This window comes from Mesocricetus auratus, unplaced genomic scaffold (assembly GCF_017639785.1).
Source record: "Mesocricetus auratus isolate SY011 unplaced genomic scaffold, BCM_Maur_2.0 Super-Scaffold_100004, whole genome shotgun sequence".
Lineage (NCBI taxonomy): Eukaryota > Metazoa > Chordata > Mammalia > Rodentia > Cricetidae > Mesocricetus > Mesocricetus auratus.
Genome location: NW_024429189.1, coordinates 21,892,477 through 21,909,794, shown reverse-complemented (window position 1 = coordinate 21,909,794; position 17,318 = coordinate 21,892,477). Strand labels below are relative to the sequence as shown.

Below are 17,318 nucleotides of genomic sequence, written 5' to 3'. Positions count from 1 at the left end.
GTCTCCTGGCAGCCAAATAGATTGGTTTTGGAACCCCAAGTTTGACCAGGCATATCTATTTTTGGATTGTTAGTAATGGGAGGTAGACCTTTGAAATATTTGAGAGGTGGCCAGAGATGAAGCCCCAACAAAGGAACTTGGAAAATAATGACCTGGAAGGTAGAAGCAAAGCCAGAGAGACGTGCCACAGACCCGGAGGAGCATCCAGCAGAAAGGAGGTCAGCATGGCCAGGAGCCAAGTGAGGACTGTTAGACACCATGACTGATCTCATCTGTGCCCTTGGCAAGAACCGTTTGAGTCAGAGGTAAGATGAAGGTCAGATCATGGTAAGGGAAGAGTGTAGAAGAAATGAAGACTTGGGGCCAGTGGTGGGGATAGATACACTCTAACTATGGGATAGGGATATGGCTGTGAAGGACAGGTTGATACAGGTTTATGACTGGAAAGGGAGGCCAGGGAAAGTTGGTTGGTGTTTAAGATTAATGGGGTATTGGCATACATATGTGTTTAAGTGCTGCTTGCAGCAAGGGCATAGGTTGTAGCCGAGAGAGCACATGAGAGTAGGTTTACATTGAGGCTACAGATGTGGGGTTCTGAACTCAGGGAGTGTAAGAGCGAGAAGGAGGAAGATGTCTGACATAATGGAGTGGAAGGAGACCTAATCTTCCGGGCCACACAGGAAGTTGACTGCTGTGTTCACATCCTATAATTGTCATTAATGACAAAAGGAGAATGCAAGGTAAAAAGACTGGTGGACTTAGTCCTATGGACTTAGGGAAAAACTGAGGACAGACATGGATGGAGTGCTGGGAAGTTCATTGGGGCTAATGTTTGTGTCTTCCTGTAAAGTCAGACACTGAAGTCTTCATGCCCAGTGTGATGGCATTTGGAGTGGTGGTCTTGCGATGTTATGAGGTCATGAAGATAGAACTTCAAGATGGCATTAGTGTCTGTGCCAGCTTTTACATGTAAATCCCATCACTTAAGAGGCCAGGGATTGTGAGCCCTACTATTTGCTGGTTTACAGTGATGTCTACAAAAATATGAAACTTCAAGTGGCTCTGAAATCTACCATGAATCCCACACCCTTCTTCAAACTGCCAGTTATGCCTTTGTATACCAGGAAACAAGCCCCCACAAGACACCAAATACGCTGATGCACCATCTTGCCCTGTGTCTCCAAAGATGAGAGAAATAAGTCTTTGGGGTGTTTCATTTGTTTGTTTTTGAGACAGCATTTCTCTTTGTAGCTCTGGCTGCCCTGGAACTTGATTTGTAGACCAGGGTGGCCTTGAACACAGAGATCTACCTGCTTCTATCTCAGGAATGCTGGGACTAAAGGCGTGTGGCACCACCACTTGGCTAAGTCTTTACCTTTTTAACCTTGTGGTTTACAGTAATTTTTGATAACATCCCAGACTGACTAATGTGAGAGGCCATGAGGAGGCCTGAGGTAACCTCTGTGACCCGGGTAATTTGAACACTTTGGGATTTCTTTCATCTGTTAGTCACCTCAGCACAGAATGGGAAAGGCTCTTGACTCTATGTGAGTGTGGTGAAATGGGAAAGGCTTATCTGCTGAGTCAAATCCGAGCAGGTTAAGGCCTGGAGGCATCAGTGGGGTGAGAACTGAGGAAAAGGAGTAATTGAGAAGGCATTGAGAGGGTTACCCTTGGACAAGAAGCCAAGTTTGCTTGTCTTTTTGATGTTGTCCATTGTCATCCTTGACTTTTGGGAAAAAATTTACATGGTCACATTCATTTACAGTTTACCATCCCCAGTAACTTCTGAGGAAGATTTTAATTTCCTCTGATTTCCAGATAGCTTCCACTGTACCCTCATCATCCGGCCTTTCATATGGTCGCATTTCAGTTGGCAGTAAATGATTTGGTAGGGAAGAGAACATTTTTAAAAGATTTTTGTGGACTCTGAATTTTACAAGAGAAGGCTGGTCTCTAGGGGATAGTGTAAGGAGATGTCTTTAGCAAAATTATATGAGTAGCAGAAGATGGGTGATGCATAGTGACAGAGCTGTTGCCACTCACTATAAATGGAAATCTACAGAAGAGGAGAGACTGAGGTTGGTGGGCCTCATCAAATTGTGACTCACTCTCCTGCGCATACTTACTCAGTTATCTGAGTTAGCGGCGCCTGGAATGGCTCTAAATTTAGAAAGTAAAATAAAGGGAGAAGAGCGAAAGTGCTGGTGTGGTATTTGCAGGGACACTTGCTGGCGCTGAGGTGTGAAGGCGCGACCTTGTGACTGCCGTTTGGGGTATGTGTCCTGTTCGCTAGCCCGCAGCACCAGAGCTGGGGGCTAGCACTTGCTAATAATGCCCCCCCCATTTTCTTTAATTTGGCTCAAAGTATCAAGAGAGTCCCTGTCTCTGGGTTTCATCAACACAACTGATTGTGCTTAGGGACATCTCCATTTTTCTGTCCCGAGGCTTTTTTGAGGGTGAGTTCTGTGGAAGAAACAATCCAAAGTCAGGCAAATCAGTCGCTGGAGAGGGATGAGCAGAGCGAAACAAGAGTGTCCACTTCAGTTGTTCTGTGAATTCAACCCAGCCAGGCAGTTGAAGCACCCCCTGGGCTGCAGTTGTATGCCATAAGGAATGTTTATTGCCACATGAAGATTTAATTTTACAAGTTCAAATAACCTATCCATCATTGTCACTTAATTTTTACCAAGGGCCCAAGTTGTTTGGTATAGTCACGACGAGGATGGTAGTGATTTCCAGAAAGGATGCAAGAATTCATTTGAACCCCTGTTTTACTAAAGTAAAACCTGTCCCTTGCTTTTCTTGCTGGGAAATTGAGTGCCTTTCAGTGGCAAATTTGTTAAGGACTTTGGCTTATCCATCCCCTCTGACCCAACAGTTACTGTACAAGCAGGTTGTAGGCCTTAAATTTTTCTTTTTTTTTTTCATTGTGATTTTTTTTTAATTTTATTTTCCAGTTTAAATTTGGATAAGAAACAAGGTTGCTTCACAAGTCAGTTCCAGGTCCCTCTCCCATTCCCTCCCTTCCTCCTGAGCCCTCCCCTCCCCCCCCCCCGTTATCTCCTCATTTCCCCAGGGAGGGTGAGGCCCTCCATGGGGGTGTGCATAGTCTGTCATTTCATATAGGGCAGGGCCTAAGACCCTTCCCCAAGAGTTCGGGTGAGAGTGCACCTCACATTGTTCTATGGGAGTCCAAAGTCCGTGTGTATACTTGGGATGGGTACTGATCTGCTGCCCAAGGCTCAATAGATTCCCTAGGCCTCCTCACTGACACCCAGATGACCACACTCTGTGCTGATAGGGAGTGACCGCATTCTCTAAGGAGAAAAGGAACAAACATGAACATAACTCTTAAAGAACCTCTGTGCCCAGTTGATAACAGTTCATCTAGACCTCTGTCATGGGTCCTGTCCTATTCTCTCCTGTTGTCCCCACCCAATAGGGGAATATCTGCATCTTCCAACTCCTGTTCAAGCACTGCTAATGGAGCCTGATTCACCTGGACTTTTCTTAGGCTTGTAGTTCCCAGCTAAGTGGATTATGCCACTGATGACATGCAGATAACTTTTCTGTATGCCCCTTTCCCGTGATCCCCTTTGGAGTATTAGATAACCAAGTTCCAAGAGTGAGCCGAGGTAAGCCTCTGCCATTTCAGGTTGATTATGCTGAATATAGCATTATCTTCAGTAGCCACAGATGGTTCCAGTGTGCTTAACAAGGGGCATAATTGACAGTTTGAAGATGGGTGTGGGATTGAAGGTAGGTTGGAGAGCCAGCTGTGGTTTCATGTTTTTGTAAACTTCACTGTAAATCAGCAGATAATAGGGATTCATCTCCCTTGCTTATAGACTGCCGATGACTCTCTGAGAATACATACCAGGTGTCCATCGTAGATTGTGTCAACACTTCAGCTAAATGCCAAGCGCATCACTGTTTGGATTACATCCTTTTCCTGTACAGGAAGAGCATTCTTAGAAATGAGACTGGCAGCCTTGATCAAGGTTGTATCACCCTGGTAAAGGCGGCCTCACAGGATGAACAAGTTGCTTCACAGATGTAAGGTCGGAACTGTGGAGCAAAATCTTAGTTTTGGGGAAAAAAATCCAAATGTCTTGTTTATATGCTGACAGTTGCATGCGCATTCACTCAATGAGTGTGATATCTAGCTAATGTAATCTTAAGTCAGTGTCTTCTCAGTCACACGCCTAATAGAGTAGCTGTGGGGTTTGCTTGTTTGTTTTGTTTTGTTTTATTTTAAGAAAAATCTGGCTTATGCAACCTTTAATATTTTGAGTTTCTGGAGTGCAAGTTAAGTTTTAAATATCTCCATAAGCAACTTTAGGCTGCCATGTCCGAGAGCCATGAAATGCTGTTTCTACAGGTTTCTAGACAGCGATTGTAGTGCATTCATGTCCCTAGCATTTAGATGTAGAAATTCTTCACCCAGAGAAACTAAGTTAGTCATACTTATAAAGACTCTGGAGACCCTCCATGGAGGGCCTCATCCTCTCTGGGTATCGGAGTAGAGATTGGGTGGGGGACTGGGAGGCCTGGTTGGGGGGGCACGGGGGAGGAGGGGAGAGAGGGAGCTGGGATTGACATGTGAAGCAAGCTTGCTTGTAACTTAAATTTAAAAAAGGAAGAAAAAATAGTGTATATATATCCCCATTTGTTTATTTGTTTGTAAGAATGAAAATGAAAACTGCAGTAGCATGGGATTTATTCCATAGCAAGTTAATAGTTTAAAAATTAGATCCTTAAAAATTTACTCAATAAAAATATCAAATACGATGCATAAGTAGTTGTAATTTTAAAATAATAAAGATTAGACCTGTACTCTCCACTCATCCCACTGCTGGCCATAGGGCTACGGGAAGAACTTCACGTTGAGCTAATAGATATGTAAGTTGGTTCAATTTTTCCATACAAAAATTGGCAGTGGGATAAACAGGCTTAAAATGCTCCTACTCTTTGGCCAAAGAATATCTGGGAATATGGCCCAGGACAATTATCTGAATTGCAGACTAGTATAATCCTAACATTTTTATATTTAAAACAATGGAGCGGCACAGTATGCCTGTATACGACATATTACAGAATTTTGATACATGAGGTTTATTAGGAGGTTTTAATAGCATGAGGATATGCTAATGTTGCTGTTGAGAGGATATGAAAGTTTAAACAGAGCACATTCTAAATGTAAAACAAAATGCATGAGGAAATGGAAAAAATACCAAAATAACAGCTCAGTAGTAAGACTTCAGATTTCATTCTTGTCTATCTCAGGTTTTCAATAATACCTCTGTAAAAACATGTTTTACTATTATAATTAAAAGGAAAAATCCATTCAGCGCCAGAAAGGCAAATATTTTCTGAAAGAGTTGGCCATGGGAGAGCTCATTATATCGAGTCAGTCTTCAAGGAGAAGACTGGAGGAGAATTGCAGTTGGCCTGCGAAGAGCTTAAATTGCTTTGAGTCGTAGGTAGCAAGGAAGGTGAAATGAAATATGGGTAAGCAGAAATATGTGAAAGTCTCATGAGGCAGATAAGTACAATGAAAAAAGTTTTAATTTTTATTTTGTTTACGTGATGGGGGTCTCATGTAGCCCAGGCTAACCCCCAATTCACCGTGTAGCCAAGACTGGCCTCAGCCCTCTGAGTGCTGGCACTGAGCCACTACATGGGAGCCTGTGTGATGTCACGAAGCGGCCCATGATTTCTGATACCTCTCCTCTTGTATTGATCAGCTGGATGTCAGGCAAATGCAGCAACAGCTGATGGCTGAAGGAAGACAGCCAGCTGGGAAGTTATGCGCTCATCCCTTCTTCCGAGCCTCAATTCTTAATGGTTGAGGATAGGATAATGATTTCAAAGCTGCTGTGTTGGCTAAGGACTTCCTGTTCAAGTGAGGTGCCCATGGCCCATCTGCCTGACGCTGTCCTTCAACGTGAGACTTTAAGGCAGAGCTTTGAAGGGAAACAGCTGAGAAATACTTGTAATTTCTTATAAAGTGATGAAAATCTGAACACTTACCAACAATTACCAATTCTCATGCTGGCTGTTATTACTCAGAGAACCCCAATGACGCATCATTGAACTTTCTGGAATAGATAATTAGTGTGTGTTAGTGTCTTGCTCTGCATACAGACACTCAGAGTATGTTGATTCAGTCATTCTATGCTCATGGGACCCGCAGGTCAGAGAGTCACAGGGGGTGTTATGATTGGGCAGTGTTTCTGTACTGATTTCTACTTAGCTATATTGTGTTGTTGCCTATTTATTTAAACCTAATTTGATGTTGAAAAAGTAACTAAAATGAACTATTAGAATAATTTGTTGAAACTACCAGTTTTGAAAATTGTGATATGGTTGTCTCTCAGTTTATAAGAAAATAAATTTTTGAGGCACAAAGAATCAGAGAGTCAAGTGGTATTTATAGCTTTCCCTCCCACACAGAATTCATACGTCCAGTGAACCAGAGGCACTGTAAGGCATGTAATAGCTAAATATTTATTTGGTCTTTTTTTTCAAGATAGGCTGTTTAACAGCCTTGTAGATCAGGTTGGCCTCAAACTCACAGAAATCTGCCTGCCTCTGTCTCCCTAGTGCTGGTGTGCATTACCACTGCCCAGCTGGGTATGGTTATTTTAATTCTTTGGCCTGTCCTTTTTAATCATGAAAATTCATTTCCTGTTCAAATGCACTGCCAAATCATTTTGTAAAGGCATATGTGAGCATGCATGTTACTAAAAATCTGTGGTGTGTTAGTGCTTGTGAGATACATCTACTCATATAAGGGAGTTAGGGGTCAAGTTGTCTACTTTCTTTTACTTCCTCAGTATAACTGTGCCTTAATTGTTATTTCTTCTCCAACTCACACTATCTTCTGAGGAGATTATTGTTATTTTTCTTGAATATTCGATGTGAGACTCACTTCTGAGATTTGGAATTTAGATTGAGTAATTCAGTTTGTTTCCATTTCTGCCTCTTGAGGAAAGCCATTGGACTCAGTGCTCCAACGAATGTTCCATCCAGTGCTGCAGAGAAAATGACTGCACAAACTGGGAATTGACAGAAGTGATACTGAAAACCCAAATCTCCCCAAGCAAGTCCTCAAGAGCTTGGCTGAAAGCTGGGGACTGTCTCTCTTGGTGGTGACCTTCCTAATGAGCTCCAGCTGAAGCTCTTCTATGAACTTACATTATTTGGGTTTTATAAAATTCTCTCTCTGTGTGTCTGTTTCCCTCTGTTTCTGTCTGTCTGTCTCTCTCCTCAGTATGTCTCTGTCTCTCTTCTCTGTCTCTGTCTCTCTCTCTGTGTTTAGCACACAGCATTTTTTGTTTAAGAAAATACATGGGCTCAGCATTCTATTTCTGATGTGAATGGAGGGTAGTTGGGGTATTTGCTGTTGATAACCATTTTTTTAGCATTTTGTGAAAGGAAATTTAGAGGATATGATATAATCTAGTGAGCTACCTTTATGCAAGTCCAGTATTTGTCTTCTGGGTCTATTTTTATGATTGCCTTTACTCTTGTTCAAATGACCTATATGTTTTGATTATTTTTACAGCTGATTTAGTTAAATTGAGTTGGTGCAATGAAAAAAAAATCCCCCACCCTCCCAGAATTTATCCTAATGTAATGAAAATGTCTTTCGCTTAATGATGTAGAAGTTTCTTTATCCTGTTAACTCTTCATGATTAGTGGGAGGTCCTCCATAAACTGCTTCATCAACGCCACATGTAAAGGAACAGGCAAAAGAGTATGTGGTAGTCATTATCCTCTTTAGGATGTGGTGTGTACATTGTGCATGGGACTTAAATCCCAGTCTTTCGGTTAGAACACAGTCAACATCCGGTGCAGCAGGGGCAGTGAAGGGTAGTCGGGGCTTTCCTTGGAGAACTGTATGTTCCGACGTGGAACTAGGTTTATTGTAACATGGAAGAAACAGAAAAGCATTGCTAGGGATTTTAGTCATCTTTGCTTCACATAATAAGGAGCTCAGCAGTGTGCCCAAACCACCATTCTCTTGTGACATCCCAGAGAGTGGCAGACAGCAAGTCCACTTAGCCTGCAGGCTAAGACTGAGCAGTTGCCTGAGATTATCCTATAAACTTCTAGCATGACTTTAAAGAGCTAGGGCCACTTTCACGAAGGGTCTAGAATGCTCTTTTGGACTTAGACAGATCTTCTTGTGGCAGAACCTTGGGCACACAGTCTGCTCCTTGCCATGTTCCTTTGCGGGAGTTGTCATGCTACCTTCATTAGCTTTGTTCTACTGTTTTTTTTTCCGTATTTCAGTTACTTTTCTGCTATTGTATTAGGTTCTGGGTCAGGAAAAGACATTCAGAAGATGCCTAAGCCATAGTATTTGCTTTTGAGGGATATGTGGTGGCATTCTTTCCCAAAGGCAATTATGTGTTTCTCCAAAATCTCATTTTGGGAACTATCCTAGCCCCCATTTCATTCCTCTCCACTCATCCTTCACCAGCATCCCATCTGCACATGGAGTCTACTCAAGAAGAGCTCCCACATTCACACAAACCCAGCTCAGATCTCAGTTCCTGACACAGCTTTTCCAGCTTATGATTAATTTTCTAAATTCTACATAGCCCTGAGATTGACCTACACATTCCTAGCTCATTCACTTCTCTTTGTACTTACTAGATAGTCTCTACTAGATGAGGCTGCATGGATTATGGAGGCAGAAAGAATGTCAGGGTTTAGGAGAAGGTCATGGGAATATAGACTTGTTATCTAATTGTGAGAGAAGGTCTTCATGACATTTATGTTGGACCTTAGGAAAGGAATACATTCACCAAATAGAAAAAGCCTGGGTGGAAGAGTGGTGGTGTCAGCCTTCCAGAGGACATCAGTAGCCAAGCATGGAAACAACTGCCCAACCAACAAACCAGAACTTTCCCCAAACACTTTCCAACCAACATTTCAAACCAAAATCATTTATCCTTCCTAGTAGACCTGGGATCATGGCGTCAAAGGAGCCCCGTGTTGGCGGGAGGGGTTCTGCATCACCCCAAGTAGTACTTTGGTAGCTGATTCATTTCTGCTTTGCTGGGGGAACAGGGCTGCTCCCTTCCTGCCTCCCACACTCCTGCTGAAGCTTTGCAGATAAAGGAATCAAATTACTTCTCATTTCTCATCAGTGTTTCTCAAAAGGCAAGGGCTTTGATTGCAGCCATCTCCATGGTCCAGGTCTTGCTTCAACACATCTGTGGTAGCTGTCGTCCCCAGTTGGCTTTGGGGGCATAGCCATGTCTTGATCTTGGTGTCCCTGTGTTTACCGTGGTTGTGAGGAGCAGCCAGTGACTGCCATTGGAAAGCGGCAACTGGGGCATTAGTAACAGTGGGTAAACAATGGGTAGGAAACAGGGAGGAGACCAGTGAGCTAATCTCTTAGATCTATTTTGGAAAATAAATGAATGTAGCATTCGTGAAAACTGTGCCATTATGGAATTTTTTTTTGCCATGAGATTGAATTCTTTCCTCCAGCAGAAATTTGAAAAGGTGAGAGATTCTGAGTAATATGTCAATCATAGAGGAATTTCTGGCAAGTTGAGTAGGCCACCGGTATTTTTTTAATATACCTTGCCTTCACTCACTCTTTTATGAATTATGAAGTATTTTCTCCTGAAGCCATCAAACGTGACAGGGAAGAGGGGAGCTGGTGCACATATTCATTCTTACCTGGGGTGTCTCACGAGTTTTCAGTGTCTGCCTCTTCATCGTTACCTCTCTGTTTCCACCTGCCCTTCCCACTCGCCTCTTGCCTTCTTGCTATGATCATCAGTAGCATTCATTCCCGGGTTTTCCTCAGGATTTTTTTTTGTTTGTTTTCACTAACGGGTTGGGGGATGGGGTGGAGGTAATGAAACAAGCAGTTGGAGTGGTTAGCCTGAGAGCAGGAGATCACGCCAGAGGCACCGAGAGTAGGGAGTGTTGGGAGATAGAGGAGCTCCAGCGAGCATGCCAACATTAGCATAAGGAGCAGTCAGCCAGGCCAGATAAAGCAGGTAGGCAGCCGGAAGGAGCTGGCATGAAGTTAAGTAGGGCAACAGGAGGCAGGATGCCAGTCTCAGCTTTGGTGACAGAGTCCAGGGACCTATGTGGGAATTGATGGTATCAGGTGCAAATGTTAGGAAATCTACTCCAGAGGCAAAGGTCGTATAAGTTCAGGCTGAGAGCGATAAAAAACCATGGTGCAGTGGAGCATATGGGCTATGTTCGCATCCTTCTGAGCATCTTATACTCTGAACCGCCCAAGAACCTTGGTTTGATCCACATTCTGCAAGTGAGAGAATCAAGGCGCAGAAAGTCAAAGTAGTTCGGTGTTGCATCCTTGGGATGAGATACAGGCAGCCTGAGTATCTAGTCCTTCCTCATAACCTCCGGGCTCCATAGTGTTCCTGTTGCACAGCGGCAGGTACTGATACACCCAGTGCAGATGCAGGGCCCAAGGACTGCCTTTACCCACAATGCATTGGGTGGACCTTCCGGGTGGTAGTCTACACAGCCTTGCTTCTATTCTACTTAAACAAAAACCAATCCTTTCCACTCTACCTCCTCTGTGCCTTTTATATGTAAGTTCTAGGACTTACAGACAAGGCCCAGAGGGATTCCAGGACATGCCTGGGTAGTGAGGTTGAAGACAAACTCAGAAGACGATAGCAAATATTACTAGATGCAGAATCTGATGTCTGATTGGTTTTAAACTTGGTTTTTCTCCCGTTCTCCTTTGTGTCACATTGCCACCACCTGTCTGAGGGAGTCTGGGAAGAAGCAAAGCCATGATATTAACCCTTGCAATGCTACACAGAGTTCTAGAGGCAAAGGAGTGCTTGGGTGCTTGCAGAGAAGAGGAGAAAATCAGCCAACAGGCCATGACACCGACAAAATAGAACTCTAATTCCCAGGGCTAAACTGCCAAAGACCTCAAGCTTGTGTTCCGGTCCATGGAGCCAACAGGAAGGCTGGGTTTGCTGAGCCCAAACGTTACTCCTTGGCTTCTTTCTGGACCTTGAAAGTCCCGCCATTGAATATATAATTATATTGGCTTAGAAGAGTTAAATTTTCAGACAAATCTGGCTGAAAAAAGGTTGGGTAACAAATTCTTTTGCTTCTGAAACTGCTCCAACTGTCTTACACATGGCTACCCACAGCTCATAGCATATCACATTATTCGTACCTCTTTTGTCCCTCTCTTCCATCCTTACCAAACACATAGAAAACAAAAATACTTGGTCTTCTATTCTCCTGACAAACCCATGAGTTTGCTGAACCACAGGGCTCAGCATTCAGTAAAGAAAAGTCACTTCTCGTAGATCACTGTGTCTGGAACCAACAAAGACTAAGTGGAAAAAATGATGTCTTACCATAGTAGGCTGCTTGGTAAGGGCCTTGCCATTTCGTCGGCTCGCCAAATCAGTTGAGGCATTTGTCAAACACCAAGGCAAAGCTCTGAAAGAACTATGCAGGATTTCTAGACACAGAAGAATACAGGTGATGCCTTTGTGTAGAATCTTCTGACTTGAGCCACTACATGTATGGAGAGGTAAAAGGAAGTGTGTTGGTAAAATCCGGTTGGGAGAGCATGCTCACATTTGTTACAGTCTCTGGGAGGCTCTGTGGTTTTGGAAATCACTCAGTCGTAGAGAAGTGTGATACTGAAATTCCAATGCAATACAAATCTCTGGGCTTCTCAGTAAGCCCAGTTTAGTCTGAGGTAGGAAACCAGGAGGAAGTGGGTCTCTCCTCTCGTTCTTTCAGCCTGGAAAGCTCACAGTCAAAAGCGTGAGGGTCCTGTCCTTGGTTTCTTTGCACATTTTGCTGTGGGGGATACCCTTGAAATGTGGCTCTCCGAACTTGAACCTAATAGACTCGCTGCATTCCTTCATCAAACGCTGGGGACTTAAGATGCTGTGAAACAGGAGGCTTCAAGGGACCTTTCAGGACTTCTAATCCAGGCAGAGCATTTGGGGACAGAGATGGACAAGTCCTCCTACAGTTCTAAGTTCTTTTTTCTGTTGATGCCTAAGTTCTTGGGAGAGTTCCAAAACTAAGTCCTTCACCAAGATTCTTCTGTACTATGGAATCTACCCAGACACTAGACTGAGACCTTTGGGTGACTTGTAGGTTGGATAGGTTCCAATCCTGAAGGGGGCAGACTTCTCAGTCTGTTGTTCAGTTTGTAGCTCTCAGTTTATGGGTGACCAAATGGCTTTTAAAATTTAGTTTTTATTAGTGTGTGTGTGTGTGTGTGTGTGTGTGTGTGCGCGCGTGCGCGCGCGAGCGTGCGGGTGTTCTCTCACTAGACCTAGAACTCACCAGTTTGGCAGGCTTGACTGACTGCAGCTTCAGGGACCTACTATATCCCCTGCATCCCAGTGCTGGGATTACAGATACACACTGTATCTTTCACATGGGTGCTAGGGATCTGGGTTTGGGTCTTCATGCTTGTGCAGAAGAAATGAGCCATCTCCCAGCCCCCAACTCCCTCCATGATGAAGCATTCAAGCTAGTGAGAGGCAGGGAGCATGTTACTGGTGAAGTAGAGAAAGGTCACCATGTTTGTGTGTGTGTGCACAGCCAAGGAGAATAACTAATATGACCTCTGGCTTCCATATGCACACACATGTGCACACGCATTCATCCATCACATATACACACAGAAAGTGGAAAGGAGAGCATCATCCTGGAGGAAGGAGAATTGGTTGTGATGGTGTGGGCCTCTAATCCCAGAACTCAGGAGGTGGTGGTAGGAAAGGGGAAGAAGAGAACACATATACTGCAAGCCAAGAAAGCACGTATAGAATACAGGCTTTGAAGAAAGCAATTTATCCTTTCTGAGTGGAAAAAGCGCCTTGCTTGGCTGACTTCTGGGGTCCCTTATTGGCTAGTGATTCTGCGTCCCACATTTACCTCCGATTCATGGGAAACAGGCAGAGGCAGCCTGGTCCTGCTACACATCCACTTGCCCTTCCCAAGCTGGGTGTGAGAAGTAACACAACTGCTGTGCTTGACTCAGGGTTTCTGCGCTGACAAGCCCCCACCCCGAGTCAGATGGCAGACTTGTGGAAGTGGCACGTGAAGCAAGCCCCGGCTCTTTACAACCGCCTTTTAAACTTTGTGTCAGCATTACTAGGTAGTGCATGAGGCGGCTCGATGTGGGGGAGCCGTTGAGCATTGTGTTTCACCCATTTTGGTCAGTTCTGAAAGCAGACAACTTCTTTTCTCTCCCTTTAACTGATTCTTGTTTAAAAATAATAAGGAAATGGCTACACTCTGGGTCAAAGTAGGAAAGTAAGGAACTATCTTGTAGAATTTGAGGAGAAATAAAAAAAGACCTTGTCTTGACTTTCTGTATATTCTGTCTAAAACATTGTATGGCAGTATTTTCAAAGCTCATTAAAACAATATTTTGAAGTTAGGGGAAGGTAGGAGTTGGATCTGGGTGGAGTTGGAGGGAAAGACACAAATACGTTGTACGGCATTCTCAAGGAGTTAAAGATACTATATTAAAATACAGCCAGACCCGAGACATGAGTTTGAGCTTAGACTTCCTCCAACCCTGTCCTCTAGCAGTTTCGTGTTCTGGGGAGCTGGGTGAGCCACTGGCCAGTGTCCTGCAACAGCACACAGCAGTGGGTGGAGCCAGCTCTGGATTCTCTGTGCAAACTGTTGAGCACACACCTCTTCTCCCACTGTCTTCTGGGTAGGCAGAGACTCAAAGCCAATGTCCTGTGTGAACTCGCCATCTAGGGAGCGTGGAGGGGCCAGGTCACCTTGCCATCTTTTAGATTTGAAAGTGATTAGGTATTGAGATCCACAAATGTGACTGGAAGCCATTAATGGCTGGGTCATCACAAACCTGGAAGAATGGGTGTGTGTACCTAAGCTCCGTAGCTCTTGGGTGACTTTTGATGGCTCGGTTTGTTGCTCTAGTCTTAAAGGCTTTTTAGAGACACAGGCTGGGAGGCTGATCTCCCTTCCCAGGTCTGGGCCAGTGACTCCTTGCTGAGCACCCATGAACTGCAGCCAACGCCTTCCGGCTGACCAAGCAGGGTTGTCACTGGTAAATGTTTATGTTGCATTTTAGACCTGCAAAGTTTCCTTGTCTGAATTCTTTCTTCCCTCATTGTCGCAGCTGAAGAAACCGAAAACCACAGAGGTGATGACCGACTGAGCCAGGTCAGCTGGCAAGTTAGTGGCAAAGCTGATGTGGGGTTTCAGGGTTATTTCTTACCCCAGTGATTTGTGCAGCTTCTCTAGATGATGCTGTTTGCCCCTCGCCCAGTTTCTTTGCAAATTTACCTGTGTTCTTTTTAGGGTGAGCTGTCAATTTCCCTGGTTCAGGCTGGAATCCATTACTGGTTAGCAGACAACCATAAGTAAGTGGGGAAACTCCATCTCAGGTGACCCCCACCTGAGTTTGTCATAGTTGGTGTGAGTATGGTGTGGGAGCAGGGGGAGGGGGTTGTGGAGAATAACCATTGCTGTTCTGGACTGTTAAAGGGTTATGTACAGGAGGCAGGTGAAGGCTTCTAAGAAAAACTGAGTCTGTCACTTAAAGAGGAGTGTTAAACAAATCGAACTAAAAGAATGTTCAATTTTCCATCTAGAAGTTGTGAGGTTTTTGGCTTCCTCTCCAGACTCCACTAGCAACACAGGCATGTTATCTTGCTAGTAAGGCAGAGAGAGAGCAGAGAGAGACAGAGAGAGAGACAGACACACAGAGAAAAACAGAGAGAGACAGAGAGACAAAGACAGAGAGAGAGACTAGTGAAAATGTTGAAAACTTTTCCTATAGAAATGCCACAAATCTTTCTATCTGTATTTTATCCACTTCCCTTCACCGAGATTAAAATTTTCTGTATGACTTGGTGTCCCTTTAACTTAAATCACCTCTGCAGAATACAGATGTTGGGTGGAGATTGGTATCCGCATGCCTGTCTTTACGAATAGTCAAAAATAAAATCCATCCTTTGCTCCCTCCTCCAACTGTACATCGAATCAAGAGGATGAGTGACTGTGTTCCGAGCATCTGATAGCTCCCCCCCCCAAACATTCAAACAGCCTTTTCAATATTGCGAAGTGTTCGTTGTAGAACTAATGCTACAGGAGAAACAGGAAGCATCTCTATGCTGGATAGGATGCTCGGAGTCACCCTCCACTCTCCCAGGGAAGGCTCTTCAGCTGACTGAAGCAGGGAAGCTGAGCCAATCAGAGGCTGCTTTCCTAGCTCTGTCACCAGTCTGTGGTTGAGGAAGGCTTTTGCTTTTTATGCTCTGTATTTGGGAGGCAGATAAGATGCCAGGTCTGGGCTGCCTCTGGGGATAACTTCACCCTGTATGATGTGAATGAATAGCATCTTGCCTGGTAAATTCACAGCAATTGATAAAGCAGGCGCAGCTCTCCCAAAAGAGGCCTTTTCTTTTTTAGCTCTGGCTGTGGTCTCTGCAGCAATTTTGTTTTTGCCTTAAAAGAGGTGCTGTGGATTATCAGACCTCCATGTATGACAATTTGTACCTGCATGGAGTTGAAGACTCGGAGGCTGTAAGTATTTCATAGATAGCCGGTTCCCTCTCTCCTCCTCTTCCTCCTCCCATTCCCCCCCTCCTATTTCTTAGGCAATGCAGGAAACATGGAGCTGAAAGCCAACAGCATTGGGGTGCTTGCTGGCAGCTGTGTATTCTCTGTGTAGTTTGCAGCTAACTGAAATTATTTATTGTCAAGCAGAAGGGGAATTACCTTGATAGCAAAGCCACCTATGAGAATAGATTGTTGGGATTTCTGTGTGACCAGGGCCACGCTGGATTCATGAGGGGTAACTGCCCCTTGAAGACTGGTTTAAACTGTGCAGAAAGTGCTGCTTTTTCCAGTCACAGGGTTCACGGGAAAGACTCATTCATTATATAATAACACTGTTTGTTGAGCTAGCATGAATGGAAGGTCCTCAGCTGTAGCGGTTATTATGTGCTTACTGGCCCGACAAGCAGTGCTGTCTCCTCTGCTTCTTTGTTAAGGAAATCAGATGCAAGGGTCGTGCACACAATACTCCAGCGCAGAGGCGGGAGGTGGTGTCCCTGCACTATGTCCTGGAGGACCGGAGTGAACTCACATGTGTTTGGTCCTAGAGAACTGGACTCCTGTCCCCCTGAGAGCTCAGCCCCCTGCAACGATTTACAATCAGGATGGAAGGATTTTCTGCAATCCCTAAATTTGTAGCATAGTATGCTGTGCAGTGTGCACAGAGGTTAAAACTGATGGCTGGGTTCTTCTTTTTACTATTGCCGGTGGTAGCACCTGTTTTTGCATCACTTACATGGAAACCTTGCAAGGAAGGATGATCGGGGTGGCCCATGGGACATGCAGTGGGGCGTCTGAATTTTATATGAGTGCAATGTCATGCATGTGGCCACATTCAAAACAGGAATGTGTTATATAAGGTTCTCTGGCTAAATCACCCAATAAACAGATTATAACAGAAAAAAAAAGAACCCTATGGCATACGTCAGTGTAGACGTATGTATCACAACTGCTGTCCAGGACAGGCAGCAGCCCTGGTTCTGATAAGGCTTTCCATTTCCCTTCCTGTCTGTGCTAGTTGAAACCCTAACTCTAGTTTTCTTCTCCTGAAAACTCTCTCTGCATCTCGCCCGGTGTGCTTCAAAAAGACCAGACGGTCGCAGGGGAGGGTAGTCCATAGTGTGCGGGCTGAAGTCAAGAAGGCCCATTTTTGCAGGTAGGGTTGAGAGATGGAAGAGACAACTGCTGAGTTTAGTCACTGGCTTCCCAGCTGGGTTCCTCGGGGGACCTTACTGGTTCTTACGCTCTGTCCCCACACTCACTTATAAAACATGCGATGCCTTCTTGAGTTGTAAGTTTTCTTTCCAACCGTGATTGTAGACCAGGGCAGTGTTGCTTTGAAGTGGACTGGAGTTTGTATTCTCTCTTCCAGAAATGCTTTTTAGAAAGCAGCTGCTGTGAGCAGCCGAGCCGCCTAGGAACTAATGTGTGCAGCTTCTTGTTCTCCAGAACTGTGTAAATTTCAGACGCACTGGGTCAGAGGGGAGCCATATAAGTACAGAAACATTTGGTTTTCCTTTTGGTCCAGCCTCTCAGGACAGCTGAGTTTCCTACAGGGTGGGAAGTGAGGAGGACGGTGGCTTGAGGCTGCAGCTGACGGCGGGTAGTGTTAGGTGCTGCAGTGCTGTGTTCCCGGTGACTCAGTGGTGGCCAGCAGACTGAGCCTCCTGGGGACTGTGTTCATCTGTGGACGTGAGCAAGGTGGACAGACT

The 17,318-nt window shown here is 44.6% G+C and overlaps 1 protein-coding gene across 4 annotated transcripts in view; it reads left to right on the top strand.

The window, feature by feature from the left end:
- Cacnb4 (calcium voltage-gated channel auxiliary subunit beta 4) overlaps positions 1–17,318 on the top strand; it is a 247,654-nt gene that overhangs the window by 104,498 nt on the left and 125,838 nt on the right. For 2 of the 4 annotated variants that reach the window (XM_005068961.4, XM_005068962.4), the window contains exon 1: positions 15,254–15,573. The exons of the other annotated variants lie outside the window; for them this stretch is intronic. In XM_005068961.4, the coding sequence (XP_005069018.1) occupies positions 15,529–15,573 (45 nt within the window). In that variant the 5' untranslated portion in view covers positions 15,254–15,528. Of the gene's footprint in view, positions 1–15,253; positions 15,574–17,318 lie in introns of those variants that run through there. 4 annotated transcript variants of the gene reach the window in all.